Source organism: Zonotrichia leucophrys, chromosome 5 (genome assembly GCF_028769735.1).
Source record: "Zonotrichia leucophrys gambelii isolate GWCS_2022_RI chromosome 5, RI_Zleu_2.0, whole genome shotgun sequence".
Lineage (NCBI taxonomy): Eukaryota > Metazoa > Chordata > Aves > Passeriformes > Passerellidae > Zonotrichia > Zonotrichia leucophrys.
The window spans coordinates 59,472,235-59,490,467 of record NC_088175.1 but is presented as its reverse complement, the minus strand read 5'-3'; the positions used below and the strand labels follow the sequence as shown (position 1 = coordinate 59,490,467).

Genomic DNA, 18,233 nt, shown 5'->3' with positions numbered 1-18,233 from the left:
ATATTTACAGCTATAAAATAGAAAATATTGCAGTGCTAATATCGATATTTACAGCTATAAAATAGAAAATATTGCAGTGCTAATATTGATATTTACAGCTGTAAAATAGAAAATATTGCAGTGCTGAGGTCAATATTTACAGCTGTAAAATAGAAAATATTGCAGTGCTGATATCGATATTTACAGCTGTAAAATAGAAAATATTGCAGTGCTAATATCGATATTCACAGCTGTAAAATAGAAAATATTGCAGTGCTGATGCCAATACTCGGAGCTATAAAACAGAAAATATTGCAGTGCTGATGTCAATACTTGGAGCTATAAAATAGAAAATATTGCAGTGCTGATGCCAATATTTACAGCTATAAAACAGAAAATATTGCAGTGATGATGCCAGTACTCACAGCTATAAAGTAGAAAATATTGCAGTGCTGATGCCAATCCTTTGAGCTATAAAATAGAAAATATTGCAGTGCTGATATCGATATTCACAGCTGTAAAATAGAAAATATTGCAGTGCTAATATCGATATTCACAGCTGTAAAATAGAAAATATTGCAGTGCTAATATCGATATTCACAGCTGTAAAATAGAAAATATTGCAGTGCTAATATCGATATTCACAGCTATAAAATAGAAAATATTGCAGTGCTGATGTCAATCCTTTGAGCTATAAAATAGAAAATATTGCAGTGCTGACGTCAATATTTACAGCTGTAAAATAGAAAATATTGCAGTGCTGATGTTGATATTTACAGCTATAAAACAGAAAATATTGCAGTGCTGATATCGATATTTACAGCTGTAAAATAGAAAATATTGCAGTGCTGATATTGATATTTACAGCTGTAAAATAGAAAATATTGCAGTGCTGATGCCAATATTTACAGCTATAAAATAGAAAATATTGCAGTGCTGATGTCAATATTTACAGCTATAAAATAGAAAATATTGCAGTGCTAATATCGATATTTACAGCTGTAAAATAGAAAATATTGCAGTGCTGATGCCAATACCCACAGCTATAAAATAGAAAATATTGCAGTGCTAATATCGATATTTACAGCTGTAAAATAGAAAATATTGCAGTGCTGATATCGATATTTACAGCTATAAAACAGAAAATATTGCAGTGCTCATGTCAATCCTCGGAGCTATAAAATAGAAAATATTGCAGTGCTGACGTCAATATTCACAGCTATAAAATAGAAAATATTGCAGTGCTGATGCCAATACTTGGAGCTATAAAATAGAAAATATTGCAGTGCTGATATTGATATTTACAGCTGTAAAATAGAAAATATTGCAGTGCTGATGCCAATACTCAGAGCTATAAAACAGAAAATATTGCAGTGCTGATGCCAATCCTCAGAGCTATAAAATAGAAAATATTGCAGTGCTAATATTGATATTTACAGCTATAAAATAAAAAATATTGCAGTGCTAATATCGATATTTACGGCTATAAAATAGAAAATATTGCAGTGCTGACGTCAATATTTACAGCTATAAAATAGAAAATATTGCAGTGCTGATATTGATATTTACAGCTGTAAAATAGAAAATATTGCAGTGCTAATGCCAGTACTCAGAGCTATAAAATAGAAAATATTGCAGTGCTGATGTCAATACTTGGAGCTATAAAATAGAAAATATTGCAGTGCTAATATCGATATTCACAGCTGTAAAATAGAAAATATTGCAGTGCTGCTGTCAATACCTCCAGCTATAAAATAGAAAATATTGCAGTGCTGATGTCAATATTTACCGCTGTAAAACAGAAAATATTGCAGTGCTAATATCGATATTCACAGCTATAAAATAGAAAATATTGCAGTGCTGATGTCAATATTTACAGCTATAAAACAGAAAATATTGCAGTGCTGATATCGATATTTACAGCTGTAAAATAGAAAATATTGCAGTGCTAATATTGATATTTACAGCTATAAAATAAAAAATATTGCAGTGCTGATGTCAATCCTTTGAGCTATAAAATAGAAAATATTGCAGTGCTAATATCGATATTTACAGCTATAAAATAGAAAATATTGCAGTGCTGATATCGATATTTACAGCTATAAAATAGAAAATATTGCAGTGCTGATGTCAATACTTGGAGCTATAAAATAGAAAATATTGCAGTGCTAATATCGATATTCACAGCTGTAAAAAAATATTGCAGTGCTGATGCCAATACTCACAGCTATAAAATAGAAAATATTGCAGTGCTGATGTCAATCCTTTGAGCTATAAAATAGAAGATATTGCAGTGCTGATGCCAATTCTCACAGCTCTAAAACAGAAAATATTGCAGTGCTAATATCGATATTCACAGCTATAAAATAGAAAATATTGCAGTGCTGATGTCAATATTTACCGCTGTAAACCAGAAAATATTGCAGTGCTGATATCGATACTTACAGCTATAAAATAGAAAATATTGCAGTGCTGATGCCAATACTTACAGCTATAAAATAGAAAATATTGCAGTGCTGATGTCAATATTCACAGCTATAAAATAGAAAATATTGCAGTGCTGATGCCAATACTTGGAGCTATAAAACAGAAAATATTGCAGTGCTAATATCGATATTTACAGCTGTAAAATAGAAAATATTGCAGTGCTCATGTCAATCCTTTGAGCTATAAAATAGAAAATATTGCAGTGCTGCTGTCAATACCAACAGCTATAAAATAGAAAATATTGCAGTGCTGATGCCAATACTCAGAGCTATAAAACAGAAAATATTGCAGGGCTGCTGACAATACCTCCAGCTATAAAATAGAAAATATTGCAGTGCTAATATTGATATTTACAGCTATAAAAAAATATTGCAGTGCTGATGCCAATACTCACAGCTGTAAAATAGAAAATATTGCAGTGCTGATGCCAATACTTAGAGCTATAAAACAGAAGATATTGCAGTGCTGATATTGATATTTACAGCTGTAAAATAGAAAATATTGCAGTGCTGCTGTCAATACTCAGAGCTATAAAACAGAAAATATTGCAGTGCTAATATTGATATTTACCGCTGTAAAACAGAAAATATTGCTGTGCTGATGTCAATGCTTGGAGCTAATAAAAATAACTAATACATATTGCAGATTTGAGTCTAATATCGATATTTACAGCTGTAAAAGAAAAATGCAGTTGAGCAAGTACTACACATAACAGCAAAACAGCAATTTTTCCGTGCTGTGTTCATTCCTGCCGCGATATCCCTGCAGTCCCCCTGCCACTTGTGTTTTCGTGTGTGTGTGTGTGTATTCCCTGCCCCGCGTTGCCTGCCCTGCGCGTTCCTGCCGTTTTCCTGCCCTCAGCGTTGCTGTGTGCTGTGGTGTAGTGTGTGTGTGTGTTTTTCCCTTGCCCCGCGTCTGCCTGCCCTGCCGTTGCCCTGTTGCTGCCCTCAGTGTGTGTGTATTCCTTCTTGCCCCGCGTTGCCTGCCCTGCCCGCTGTGCCGTTCCTGCCCTCAGTGTGTGTGTGTGTGTATTTCCCGTGCCCCGCGTTGCCTGCCCTGCCCTTGCCTTCCTGCCCAGTGTTGCTGCCCCGTGTGTGTGTATTTCCCTTGCCCCCGCGTTGCCTGCCCTGCCGTGCCGTTCCTGCCCTCAGTGTGTGTGTGTGTGTATTTCCCTTGCCCCGCGTTGCCTGCCCTGCCGTGCCGTTCCTGCCCTCAGTGTGTGTGTGTGTATTTCCCTGCCCCGCGTTGCCTGCCCTGCTGCCGTGCGTCTGCCCGCGTTGCGTTATTCCTGCCCCGCGTTGCCCGCCCTGCCTTGCCCTGTTCCTGCCCTCAGTGTGTGTGTGTGTGTATTTCCCTCCGCGTTCCCCCTGCCTGCGTCTGCCTCAGTGTGGTGGTATCCTGCCCGCGTTGCCTGCCCTGTTCCTGCCTCAGTGTGTGTGTGTGTATTTCCCGTGCCCCGCGTGCCTGCCCTGCCGTGCCTCCTTGTTCCTGCTCCTCCTCCGTCCGTTGCTGTGTGTGTGTATTTCCCTGCCCCGCGTTGCCTGCCGTGCCCTGCCTGCCGTTCCTGCCCTCAGTGTGTGTGTGTGTGTGTATTTCCCTGCCCCGCGTTGCCTGCCCTGCCGTGCCGTTCCTGCCCTCAGTGTGTGTGTGTGTATTTCCCTGCCCTGCCCTGCCGTGCCGTTCCTGCCCTCAGTGTGTGTGTATTCCCCGTGCCCCGCGTTGCCTGCCCTGCCCTGCCGTGCCCCGTTCCTGCCCTCAGTGTGTGTGTATTTCCCTGCCCCGCGTTGCCTGCCCTGCCCTGCCGTGCCGTTCCTGCCCTCAGTGTGTGTGTGTGTATTTCCCTTGCCCCGCGTTGCCTGCCCTGCCGTGCCGTTCCTGCCCTCAGTGTGTGTGTATTCCCCGTGCCCCGCGTTGCCTGCCCTGCCGTGCCGTTCCTGCCCTCAGTGTGTGTGGCCGCTGCTCCCCGGTGAACTGTGCCCGTTCCGTCTCTCCGCAGGCCGCGCCCCCGGAGCAGCGAGCGGTGCACGCGGATTCCTGCCGCAGGATCGGGCACCTCTGAGCGCGGGGCTGCTCCCGAGCCCGCTCCTTGCCATGATAGGCACTCACACACAACTGGCATAAGCTCAGAAACTTGAGGATCAAAGCTTTTTTTTTTCCCCCTGTTTTTCCTTTATTTTTTCCTAATTTTTTCCTAATTTCCTTTATTTTTCCCTTATTTTCTTCCTTTATTTTTCCCTTGTTTTTTCCCTTTTTTTCCTGATTTCCTTTATTTTTTCCTTTATTTTTTCCTTTATTTTTTCCTTTATATTTTTCCCTTTTTTTCCCCTTTATTATTTTTCCCTTTATTATTTTTCCCTTTATTATTTTTTCCCTTTATTTTTTTCCCTTTTTTTCCCCCTTTATTATTTTTCCCTTTATTTTTTCCTTTATTTTTTTCCTTTATTATTTTTTCCCTTTGTTATTTTTCCCTTTATTATTTTTCCCCTTTATCTTTTCCCCTATATTTTTTTCCTTTATATTTTTTCCTTTATATTTTTTCTTTTATTTTTTCTTTTTTTTCCTTTATTTTTTTCCTTTATTGTTTTTCCCTTTATTTTTTTCCCTTTATATTTTTCCCTTTATATTTTTCCCTTTATTTTTTTCCCTTTATTTTTTTTCCCTTTATTTTTTTTCCCTTTATTTTTTTTCCCTTTATATTTTTCCCTTTATATTTTTCCCTTTGTATTTTTCCCTTTATATTTTTTCCTTATATTTTTTCCTTTATTTTTTTCCTTTTATTTTTTTCCCTTTATGATTTTTTCCCTTTATTCTTTTCCTTTATTTTTCCCCATTTATTTTTTTCCCCCTTTATTTTTTCCCCCTTCATTTTTTTCCCCATTTATTTTTTTCCCCCTTTATTTTTTCCCTCTATTTTTTCCCTCTATTTTTCCCCTTTCTTTCCCTTCATTTTTCCCTTTTCTTTCTTTATTTTTTCTTTATTTTTTTCTTTCTTTCTTTTTCTTTATTTTTTCTTTCTTTATTTATTTTTCTTTATTTATTTTCCTTTCTTTTTCTCCTTTATTTATTTTTGTTTTCCCTTTTCCTTTTTTTCCTTTTGTTTTTCTTTTTTCTCCCAAAAACCAGCAAAAAAAAAAAAGTCTCCACAGTGTTATTTTCTTATTTATTTGTCTAGAAGCTATTTTGTGAAAGCTCAGAAGCTTCCAGAAGCTTTTTAAAATTTGTTACAAACGGGTTTTATTTATGTTATTTAAAATGTGCAGTTGTTCAGTATGGGAAAGAGCCTATTTTTCTCAAATGGCACTAATTTTATATGAGATTTGAAGAAAACCTGGGGTATTTATACTGCATTTTTGTACAAGATGTATAAACTTTTTAACAGGGAAAGATGACTTTTTTTTGGATGTAAATGAAAAATAAAATCTTTTTTTTAAGCATAATGTCTCTTGTCTTCATAGAAATCAATAATTTGTACTTCAAGAATGAACAAGGTTTAGACAAAATATATTTATCTTTGATGATGAGCATTGTTATATCAGGACTTCTGGGAAATATTTGTGGTAGGGATGTGCTAGAGTACAGAAACTCAGCTTTTCTTTAGCAGATGTACCTGAAAATTTCAGAAAATGAGAAATCTTCTGCTGCTGTGGCCATAAAATAAAAAACGGGAAATTATTGTTTATTGGACAAAATTCTGTCGTTTTTATTTTGTCTCAAACTAGGATTTTAATAAAATCTTAGTAATTTATTAGAATTTAATTAATTAATTTAATCCTAATTTAATTAAATTAGGATTTTAATACCTTAATAGTTGAGCACAACACCTCTTTAAGGTGATTTTTCATGTTGGAGCCATGAATTATTTCAGCTGTTTGCTTGTAAATATCTTTTTTTTTTCTCCTATTTTAAATGACCTTAAAGCTGACTTCTCCCATTTAACATGAAATAATGAGAAGTGAGAATATTTAAGGCAAAAAAAAAAAAATCAGGAAAACAGGGATGACAGGAATTGAGACCCCTCTAATTCTTATTTTCCACATAATTTCTCCCTCAGGCCTCCTGCAACCAATGGGAAGTGGAATGGTGAATTCCAGGTTTTGAATTCCAATCAAATTCCATGAATTGAGAAAAATATCCCCTCCACCCACACAGTAAAACTGTTTTCTGGGTGACTCTGGTGTAAATTTTTTCATAAAAATAGATTATCACGCAACCTCATGCACAGATTTGAGTTGCTGGCGCTGCAGCAAATAAAATGTGGAGTGAAATTAAATCTCCCCCTCAAGGGGATCATTTTGGGGTTTCAATGAGGAACTCCCTGCCTGAAGCAAATTTTGATTTCTGCTCCTCCACAGGTGTGGGATGGGTTTGGGTTTGAAGGTGTTTTATTTTGGGTTGCTGCTTTCTCAGGTTTTCATCTTCTCCAATGACTGCCTGGAATTGGAGTAACAAACCAGCATTAAAATAAAATCTCAAATTTCCTACAGTCAGCGTTTAAAGTTCCTAAATCCAAAGAGGTTTTTTGTAATTCCTGTAATTCCTGATATTTCTTATTTATTTGGGAAATTTTCCCTCAGGTGTTTGTGTAACATGACACAATTATGATTTTTTAGTTACACTCTCACCTTGCTGAAGAAAAACCAGTTTAGGGTTATGAAAATGAATCTAAAAAGATGCAAAAAAAAAAAATAATTTGGAATCCTTTTGGATATTACTCAAAGGGGTTTTTTGTAATTCCTGGTGTTTCTTATTTATTTGGGAAATTTTCCCTCAGGTGTTTGTGTAACATGACACAGAATTATGATTTTTTAGTTACACTCTCACCTTGCTGAAGAAAAACCAGTTTAGGGTTATGAAAATTAATCTAAAAAGATGCAAAAAATGAAATTTGGAATCCTTCTTTTGGATATTACTCAAGTTCTTTTTTAATTCCTGATGTTTCTTATTTATTTGGGAAATTTTCCCTCAGGTGTTTGTGTAACATGACACAATTATGATTTTTTAGTTACACTCTCACCTTGCTGAAGAAAAACCAGTTTAGGGTTATGAAAATTAATCTAAAAAGATGCAAAAAATGAAGTTTGGAATCCTGTTTCTTTTGGATATTACTCAAGTTCTTTTGTAATTCCTGATGTTTCTTATTTATTTGGGAAGATTTCCCTCAGGTGTAAAAGAATTGTGATGCTTTTAGTTACACTGTCACCTTGCTGAAGAAAATCCAGTTTAGAGTTATGAAAACTAAACTAAAAAGATGCAAAAAATGAAGTTTGGAATCCTTCTTTTGGATATTACTCAAGTTCTTTTGTAATTCCTGATGTTTCTTATTTATTTGGGAAAATTTCCCTCAGGTGTTCGTGTAACATGACAGGGAATTATGACACTTTTAGTTACACTCTCACCTTGCTGAAGAAAAACCAGTTTAGGGTTATGAAAATTAATCTAAAAAGATGCAAAAAAAAAAGAATTTGGAATCCTTTTGGATATTACTCAAGGGTTTTTTTTTTTTAATTCCTGATATTTCTTATTTATTTGGGAAAATTTCCCTCAGGTGTTTGTGTAACGTGACACAATTATGATTTTTTAGTTACACTCTCACCTTGCTGAAGGAAAAGAAGAAAAACCAGTTTAGAGTTATGAAAACTAATCTAAAAATATGTAAAAAATGTAGTTTATAATCCTACTTCTTTTGGATATTACTCAAGTTCTTTTGTAATTCCTGATGTTTCTTATTTATTTGGGAAATTTTCCCTCAGGTGTTCGTGTAACATGACACAGAATTATGATGCTTTTACTTACAAACACCTTGCTGAAGAAAAACCAGTTTAGGGTTATGAAAACTAATCTAAAAATATGTAAAAAATGTAGTTTATAATCCTTCTTTTTGGATATTAGTCAGTTTTAAGGGATCTCTGGCATGGCAGAGTTACATTGTCAAACATGACCTTATAACTTATTTTTATTCTAAAACCATTAAATTGGCATTTTGTTTCCCACATTCATCAGAAATTTGGCAGCGCCCAAGAACAAGAAAAGGAAATTATCCAGCTCTGTTACAGACAAGAGAGAAGTTAGAATTTTATATAATTTTTCCTTGATTCGGTAATTTCAAATGCAACTTGCTTGGAAATCCAGTGCAACGCTGAGAGTGATGCCATGAATATTTTGCTTTAATTAAAGGTTTATTAATTTAATTGCCTCTAAATCAGACTGAAACGTGGATGGCCACCAATTTTCTTGAGCACAAACTACAAAAACAAAACAGACTGGTGAATGGGAACTGATTTTTAACTGATTTTCACATAAATTGAATTTTCCAGGAGGGTCATGAGCAGCTCCTGAAAATGATGGAAGAGAGAATGATGGACGTGGAGCAGAAATTAAGGCTGGTGAAGAGGCTTCTCCAAGATAAAGTCAATCAGCTGAAAGAACAAGTAAGTGTTCCTGCATTTCCTCAAACCTCCCCCATTCCTTCTCCAAACCCCTAAGAAAGCAAAAAGCTGACAGCTGTTGTTCAGAATAAAGTTCAAAGCGGTTTTATTTCATTTTATTCTGAGCTGAACTGCAGCGTGTTCACCCAAAATTCACAAAACTCCAAACCTGGGGACTGAATCGACTTCTCATTAATTTCCTAAATCAAGAAACAAAAATCAAATTTCAACTGAGGGCGCTAATTGAAAAAGTTGCTTGGAAAAGGAGGAAAAAATAAATAATTTCCTGAGGAGAAAAGATTGATTTCTTTAAGGCCTCCTACCCCAAATTCATCCTTTGTTTGATGCAGTTTTGGGGTTTTTGGAAGCATCTCTGTGGGATCACTGGGCTTGTGGATTCTTTGTGCACTAAATTTATCCTTAGAGGAGAAATGCTGAAAAGGAGAATTCACCTGATGAGAATTAATTCAATTTGAATCCCTCTGTTACCAATCCCATCTCCTTAAAAACCTTTCCAGTCTCAAAAATTTCTGAGCATCTCTAAAGACCCTGGGTTTTTAATGAGAGGAGTGGGGTTTTATTTTGATATTTGAATTATAATTAACACATTCACCTACTTCCCACCTTTTTTGGGGTTTTTCTTTGCCTTTTGCTGAGTTCCTTGTCCCATTCCCAGCTTTCCAAGAACACCAAGAGTTACCAACCCCATCTCCTTAAAAACCTTTCTGGGTTTTTAATGAGAGGAATGGGGTTTCATTTTGATATTTGAGCAATAATTAACACATTCAATGGTCACCAACCCCATCTCCTTAAAAACCTTTCCAGTCTCAAAAATTTCTGAGCATCTCTGAAGACTTTGGGTTTTTAATGAGAGGAGTGGGGTTTTATTTTGATATTTAAATTATAATTAACACATTCATCTACTTTCCCATCTCCTTTTGAGTTTTTCTTTGCCTTTTGCTGAGTTCCTTGTCCCATTCCCAGCTTTCCAAGAACACCAAGGGTTACCAACCCCAGCTCCTTAAAAACCTTTCTGGGTTTTTGATGAGAGGAGTGGGGTTTTATTTTGATTTTTGAGCTATAATTGAACACATTCAAGGGTCACCAACCTCATCTCCTTAAAAAACCCCTTCCAATCTCCAAACATCCACAGCATCTCTGAAGACCCTGGTTTTTAATGAGAGGAGTGGGGTTTTACTTTGATATTTGAATTATAATTTACACATTCATCTACTTCCCCACCTCCTTTTGGGTTTTTCTTTGCCTTTTGCTGAGTCCCTTGTCCCATTCCCATCTCACCTTTCCAAGAACACCAAGGGTTACCAACCCCAAAAAAACCTTTCCAATCTCAAAAATTTCTGAGATTTTCTCAAAAATTTCTGAGATTTTCTCAAAAACTTTTTTATTATCTCTAAAGACCCTGGGTTCTTAATGAGAGGAGTGGGGTTTTATTTTGATATTTGAGCAATAATTAACACATTCAAGGGTCTCCAACCCCAGCTCCTTAAAAAATCCCTTCCAATCTCCAAACTTCCACAGCATCTCTGAAGACCCTGCATTTTTAATGAGAGGAATAGGGTTTTATTTTGATATTTGAGCAATAATTAGCACATTCAATGGTTGCCAACCCCATCTCCTTAAAAACCTTTCTGGGTTTTTAATGAGAGGAGTGGGGTTTTATTTTGATATTTGAATTATAATTAACACATTCATCTACTTCCCCACCTCCTTTTGGGTTTTTCTTTGCCTTTTGCTGAGTCCCTTGTCCCATTCCCAGCTTTCCAAGAACACCAAGAGTTACCAATCCCAGCCCCTTAAAAACGTTTCCAGTCTCAAAAATTTCTGAGATTTTCTCAAAAACTTTTTTATTATCTCTAAAGATCCTGATTTTTTGATGAGAGGAGTGGGGTTTTATTTTGATTTTTGAGCTATAATTGAACACATTCAATGGTCACCAACCCCATCTCCTTAAAAACCTTTCCAGTCTCAAAAATTTCTGAGCATCTCTAAAGACCCTGTGTTTTTAATGAGAGGAGTGGGGTTTTATTTTGATATTTGAATTATAATTAACACATTCATCTACTTTCCCATCTCCTTTTGAGTTTTTCTTTGCCTTTTGCTGAGTTCCTTGTCCCATTCTCACCCCAGCTTTCCAAGAACACCAAGGGTTACCAACCCCAAAAAAACTTTTCCAGTCTCAAAAATTTCTGAGATTTTCTCAAAAATTTCTGAGATTTTCTCAAAAACTTTTTTATTATCTCTAAAGACCCTGGTTTTTTGATGAGAGGAGTGGGGTTTTATTTTGATTTTTGAGCTATAATTGAACACATTCAATGGTCACCAACCCCATCTCCTTAAAAACCTTTCCAGTCTCCAAACTTCCACAGCATCTCTAAAGACCCTGGGTTTATAATGAGAGGAGTGGGGTTTTATTTTGATATTTAAATTATAATTAACACATTCATCTACTTTCCCATCTCCTTTTGAGTTTTTCTTTGCCTTTTGCTGAGTTCCTTGTCCCATTCCCAGCTTTCCAAGAACACCAAGAGTTACCAACCCCAAAAAAACCTTTCCAGTCTCAAAAATTTCTGAGATTTTCTCAAAAGACCCTGCATTTTTAATGAGAGGAGTGGGGTTTTATTTTGATATTTGAATTATAATTAACACATTCATCTACTTCCCACCTTTTTTGGGGTTTTTCTTTGCCTTTTGCTGAGTCCCTTGTCCCATTCCCATCTCACCTTTCCAAGAACACCAATCCCATCTCCTTAAAAACCTTTCTGGGTTTTTGATGAGAGGAATGGGGTTTCATTTTGATATTTGAGCAATAATTAACACATTCAAGGGTCACCAACTCCATCTCCTTAAAAAATCTTGTCTCAAAAATTTCTGAGCATCTCTAAAGACCCTGTGTTTTTAATGAGAGGAGTGGGGTTTTATTTTGATATTTGAATTATAATTAACACATTCACCTACTCCCCACCTTTTTTGGGGTTTTTCTTTGCCTTTTGCTGAGTTCTTTGTCCCATTCCCACCTCACCTTTCCATGAACACCAAGAGTTACCAACCCCATCTCCTTAAAAACCTTTCTGGGTTTTTAATGAGAGGAGTGGGGTTTTATTTTGATATTTGAATTATAATTAACACATTCACCTACTTCCCCACCTTTTTTGGGGTTTTTCTTTGCCTTTTGCTGAGTTCCTTGTCCCATTCTCACCCCAGCTTTCCAAGAACACCAAGGGTTACCAACCCCAAAAAAACCTTTCCAGTCTCAAAAATTTCTGAGATTTTCTCAAAAACTTTTTTATTATCTCTAAAGACCCTGGGTTTTTGATGAGAGGAGTGGGGTTTTATTTTGATATTTGAGCAATAATTAACACATTCAAGGGTCACCAACCCCATCTCCTTAAAAACCTTTCCAGTCTCAAAACTTCCACAGCATCTCTGAAGACTCTGGGTTTTTAATGAGAGGAATAGGGTTTTATTTTGATATTTGAATTATAATTAACACATTCAAGGGTCACCAACTGCATCTCCTTAAAAAATCTTGTCTCAAAAATTTCTGAGCATCTCTAAAGACCCTGTGTTTTTAATGAGAGGAGTGGGGTTTTATTTTGATATTTAAATTATAATTAACACATTCATCTACTTTCCCATCTCCTTTTGAGTTTTTCTTTGCCTTTTGCTGAGTTCCTTGTCCCATTCTCACCCCAGCTTTCCAAGAACACCAAGGGTTACCAACCCCAAAAAAACCTTTCCAGTCTCAAAAATTTCTGAGATTTTCTCTAAAGACCCTGCGTTTTTAATGAGAGGAGTGGGGTTTTATTTGATATTTGAATTATAATTTACACATTCACCTACTTCCCACCTTTTTTGGGGTTTTTCTTTGCCTTTTGCTGAGTCCCCTGTCCCATTCCCACCTCAGCTTTCCAAGAGCACCAAGGGTTACCAACCCCAGCTCCTTAAAAACCTTTCTGGTTTTTAATGAGACGAGTGAGGTTTTATTTTGATTTTTGAGCTATAATTGAACACATTCAAGGTTACCAACTCCATCTCCTTAAAAAATCTTGTCTCAAAAATTTCTGAGCATCTCTAAAGACCCTGGGTTTTTAATGAGAGGAGTGGGGTTTTATTTTGATATTTGAGCAATAATTAACACATTCAAGGGTCACCAACTCCATCTCCTTAAAAACCTTTCTGGGTTTTTAATGAGAGGAGTGGGGTTTTACTTTAATATTTGAATTATAATTGACACATTCACCTACTTCCCACCTCTTTTGGAGTTTTTCTTTGCCTTTTGCTGAGTTCTTTGTCCCATTCCCACCCAGCTTTCCAAGAACACCAAGAGTTACCAACCCCAAAAAAACCTTTCCAGTCTCAAAAATTTCTGAGCATCTCTAAAGACCCTGCGTTTTTAATGAGAGGAGTGGGGTTTTATTTTGATATTTGAGCAATAATTAACACATTCAAGGGTCACCAACTGCATCTCCTTAAAAAATCTTGTCTCAAAAATTTCTGAGCATCTCTAAAGACCCTGGGTTTTTAATGAGAGGGGTGGGGTTTTACTTTAATATTTGAATTATAATTACCACATTCATCTACTTCCCACCTTTTTTGGGGTTTTCTTTGCCTTTTGCTGAGTTCCTTGTCCCATTCCCAGCTTTCCAAGAACACCAAGGGTCACCAACCCCATCTCCTTAAAAACCTTTCTGTGTTTTTGATGAGAGGAGTGGGGTTTTATTTTGATATTTGAATTATAATTAACACATTCACCTACTTCCCACCTTTTTTGGGGTTTTTCTTTGCCTTTTGCTGAGTTCTTTGTCCCATTCCCACCCAGCTTTCCAAGAACACCAAGAGTTACCAACCCCAAAAAAACCTTTCCAGTCTCAAAAATTTCTGAGATTTTCTCAAAAACTTTTTTATTATCTCTAAAGACCCTGGGTTTTTAATGAGAGGAGTGGGGTTTTATTTTGATATTTGAATTATAATTAACACATTCACCTACTTCCCACCTCTTTTTGGGTTTTTCTTTGCCTTTTGCTGAGTCCCTTGTCCCATTCCCAGCTTTCCAAGAACACCAAGGCAGATGCCATGGTCAAGGATCTCTACGTGGAGAACGCGCAGCTGCTGAAGGCCCTGGAGGTGACAGAGCAGAGGCAGAAAAGTGCAGAGAGGAAGAATTATCTGCTGGAAGAGAAAATTGCCAACCTCAACAGAATAGTGAAGAATTTGGCCTCTCCCTCCTTCAGCCCAGAGATCAGGTCATAGCAAAGCTGTTGTGTGTCACAGCCCCTGCACTTTACTGAAATGGGAATATTTCAGCTTCTCACGGCGTTGCCTTTTTTTACTGAATGAGTTTTGGTTACAAATGCCTCCCCAGAGAGCACAGAGCTGATTCCCAAAATGGACACTACCAAAGGAGAATTTTGTTGGTTCCCAAATTGGGTTTCTGCAAAGTTTTGCCTAAAAATAATCATCACTATGTAAAAAAACCCAAAAGTTATGTTTTTCTAGGTTAATCTACTTTGATGCCTTGGCTTTCATTACAATCCAAATTCTGAATTTCCTGTATTGGATCATCTAGATTGAAGCAACGGCCTAAAGAAAACTCAGATTGTTGAACTGAAAACTTAATATTTTCAGCTTTCTAAAATAGCTCCAAACCTAGAAATGCTGATGGGTCAGTCTTCAACACTCAGCAAAAATGGAATTGAAGGCAAGACTTTGCTGCTGTGGGCTGTGTGTCCTGTGAACTGGTTCTGGTTTCTCTATAGCAATTATTCATTAGGCTTCTGGGTTGTTCTTCATGGCTGTTTCTCTGCAGAGCTCAGAAAAAAAAGAGATTTATTTAAAATACAGAACTAGACTACTGCCTCCAACTAAGTGTGACAATATTTCATCTGAAGGAATTTCCCAACTAGCAAATAAAGACTATCATTTCCTTTTTTATTTTTAAGCTGTGCTGCCAGACAACTCTGAATTGTAGAGGCCTTACTGGTTTTGTACATGGAAATAAGGTAAACCAAGGAAGAGTCACTCAGGAGAAGCAGAGCTGGGAGCTTTGTGTGATTTGTAAATTCAGTAAAGCAGTGCAGTGTGTTTATTAAAGAAGAATGGAGAGGGGCACCGGGATGATTTTGTCAGTGGGATCCTGGTGGTGGAACCCTCATGAGCATGGGGCTTTGCCAGGAATGCAGCATTTGCTCTGACCTGAGGAATCATCTGGAAAAGTCTTGTCTTTTGTGATAATCCTAGTGCAGAATCTGTCATTAGTTGTGAAGAAACACATTCGGTGTAATCACGAAGAACTCAGGGAGTAGCAGCCTCAATCAGCTGTAAATGTGGGTGTAAATGTGGGTGTAAATGTCAGCAGAGGGAGGTAAGCACCCCTGAGGGCAAGCAGCACAAAACAAATTGGATTTGGGTGAGTATTTCCTTGGTGCTCCTTGCCCAGGTTCCAGAGGAGCATCGAGGTTTGGGATGAGTGGAAAAATGAAATTTTTTTGGGGAACACCTTCAAGACAGAGGGGTTTGCCAGAGGAGCAGCTGGATGGGGTGTGGGTTATCCTGCCCTGCCTCCCCAGACCAGTCACACACAATTAAACATGGTAAATAAACATAAACTGGGGCCATTCTGGAGTACTTGAACTGGACCTCTTTAAATGCAAGACTGGGAGGGGCAGGAGGAGGTGTTTTGTCTCAGAGACCACTGGCAAGCAGATCATTGTGTCAGGAGCCAAAATTCCTCCAGAAACTGGGGTAAAACTGCTGCAAGCTGTGAAGGAGCAGATGGAAAATGAGATTTACTGATGTGGCTGAGAGGATGTTCCCTGTGTCTCTGGAGTTGTGGGCTGAACTAGAGACAGGAAACACTCCACTCACTGAAAATGGACTTTTTCCTCCTCCTTTTCCTCCTCTATTGCTTTGTGCAGGCAACAAAGTGGAAACAGAAATAGAATCATGGAATAGCATCACATTGGAGTCCTCATAAATTATTTCACTGCTGTGCTCTTCTTATTGCATGTAGTGGAGATTTCTCCAAGTCATCCCAAATTCAAGGGTTTATAGATTTTTCAGAGGCTTCAAAAATATTTTCACAAACTGGAAGTGTCTTAAAATGATAGAAATCTGAGGGTTTGAAAAGCTGAAGTAGTGATTTATTGGTGTTTTCATCACCAAGAGGTCTGAGTTACATGTTAATAAATCTCTCTGTGGGTACCAGGGCAAAGTGGGAACTGAGCACACCCTAAACCCATGCTCTGGAAATCAACAAAGTTCCAAAATAATTCCAGGAAACAAAAGAAATATTGTATTTGGAAAAAAAAAAAATATTACCTAGTACATTTTAAGACTACTTCATACCTTGACCTTGATTTACTTGTGTCTGTGACCAAAGTCTAAAAAGAAAGAATGAATATTTCACTTAAATCATTGTGCAATTATTTTCATGTTGCTCAATTTAAAGGCTGGACTATTTCACTAATTCTTTTAATCTCCTGGTAGTTACCAGGCTTTTATAACAGACATTGCTGGAGCACAGCACCAAAAAGGGAGAAGCAGAAATAGGGAAAAGGGACTTTTGGTTTTTTTTCCCTTTCTCCCCTATCCTACTTTGCTGTACTTTCACTAAACTTCAGAAAAAACCAACTTAACTACGGGAGAGAGGAGGAGGAAAACATGCTGTTGGTAAAAACTCCGATTTCACAGGAAGATTTGTGTGGATTAATTCCCAGAAGTGCCTTTTGCCTTGCTGTACTGTAGTGGTTGGGGTGCCTCAGGACAATCCCTTCCCACAGGGAGGGATCCCAGAGAAAGGCAGAGCTGCTTCCACACCTTGCTCCTGAGTTCAGTGTGGCAGCTCAGAAGAAAAGCAGCTGTTTTACAGAGCCCAGGCTACTGAAATTAAGCATAGAAACACATAATTTATTAAGCATTAGGGGTGTTTTGTGCATGAATGTGTCTCCTATGCAGAATAGGCAAAAAAACCAAAGTATTTAATGTTATTGTTGCAGTCAGAAATCACTGAACTTTTAGGCCTTGTTCCTACAACAGGTCCTGCCATGTCAGATATGAACTACTTCATTACCAGAAGGTGTTTTAAATGTTTTCAGCTCTCACTTTATGAATCACTGTGAAAATAAAGGCACACAGACATTTCAGGTTGGGGACAGGCCCCAGGTTAAACAGAGGTGTACAAAATTCACGCAGCTCAAGTGCTGCTTGTCAGTTTAGAATGATTGAAAAGTCTTCATTGTGGCACAAGTGGGACTTTAAATACAAGGAAAAATGGAGTTGTTTGAATTCTGCTTGGGGAAAGAAACAGGATATTAACATTTTTTATTTTAGCCGGGTTATATGTTAGGTATAGCAGGGGGGAACAGTCTGGATTGATAAAGAGTAAAATCCTTTTGTTTACTTCCAGCAAATGCCATCCCTGTCACTCAGGTTTTCCATCATTTACCTGTCCAATCTCTGTTCGGTGTCGTTTCATGACAAACAACTTGTGTATAAAGGAAAACAAATGTATATTATTTTTTTTCTATTGAGTTTGTTTTGTTCTGGTGTAATATATTGTCCTTAGAACATCATGTAAAGCTGAGAGATGAAGCAACTGATACATTATTTATAATGAGCATAAAAAATACATTAATGTACGATGCATACTTGTGTCTTTTGGGTTTTGTCCAACATGAAAAATCAGAATAATTTGTGTTGGGAGGCACCTAAATTCCATCCTGCTGTGGCAGGGATACCTTCCACTGTCCCAGGTTGTTCCAAGCCCTGTCCAACCTGGCCTGGGACACTTCCAGGGATCCAGGGGCAGCCACAGCTTCTCTTCCCATGGATGTTGTAAATATTGCAAGTAGTATCAAAGGTATACACAGTAATAAAAGGGATGGTTTGATGGCTATGAAAAAGCTTTTTGCATTATGAAAGTATGAAATTTAAGTGTAAGAACCTGACAGGTTATGAACACACCTTGGCTTATGTTCAGCTGAAGCTGCATCCCTACTCTTTGCCTTTATATTGAAGTATTGACAGAAATATTGAGTGTTTGTTGCAAGCTTTTGACAAAATCAAGGGGTGGGAAAAGCTGGAGGGGACCACAGTGGGTCCCTGCTCTGTCCTCCCTGGTCTAGCGCTGCTGTGTCCAGCTCTGGGCCCCTCATGACAAGAAACACTGAGGGGCTGGAGCATGTCCAGGGAAAGGAATGAAGCTGGGGAAGGGAATGGAGCCCCAGGAGAGGCTGAGGGAGCCGGGCAGGGGCTGCAGAATCCCTGAGGAGCTGGAAGGGGCTGCAGAATCCCTGAGGGAGCCGGGCAGGGGCTGCAGAATCC

General features: G+C 37.7%; 1 protein-coding gene across 2 annotated transcripts in view; it reads left to right on the top strand.

Annotated features, from left to right (window-relative positions):
- NIN (ninein) overlaps positions 1 to 17,420 on the top strand; it is an 84,438-nt gene extending 67,018 nt beyond the window's left edge. For both annotated transcript variants that reach the window (XM_064715948.1, XM_064715945.1), the window contains 2 exons: positions 8,781 to 8,894; positions 13,959 to 17,420. In XM_064715948.1, the coding sequence (XP_064572018.1) occupies positions 8,781 to 8,894; positions 13,959 to 14,162 (318 nt within the window). In that variant the 3' untranslated portion in view covers positions 14,163 to 17,420. The remainder of the gene's footprint in view (positions 1 to 8,780; positions 8,895 to 13,958) is intronic.
- The last annotated feature ends 813 nt before the right edge of the window (positions 17,421 to 18,233 follow it).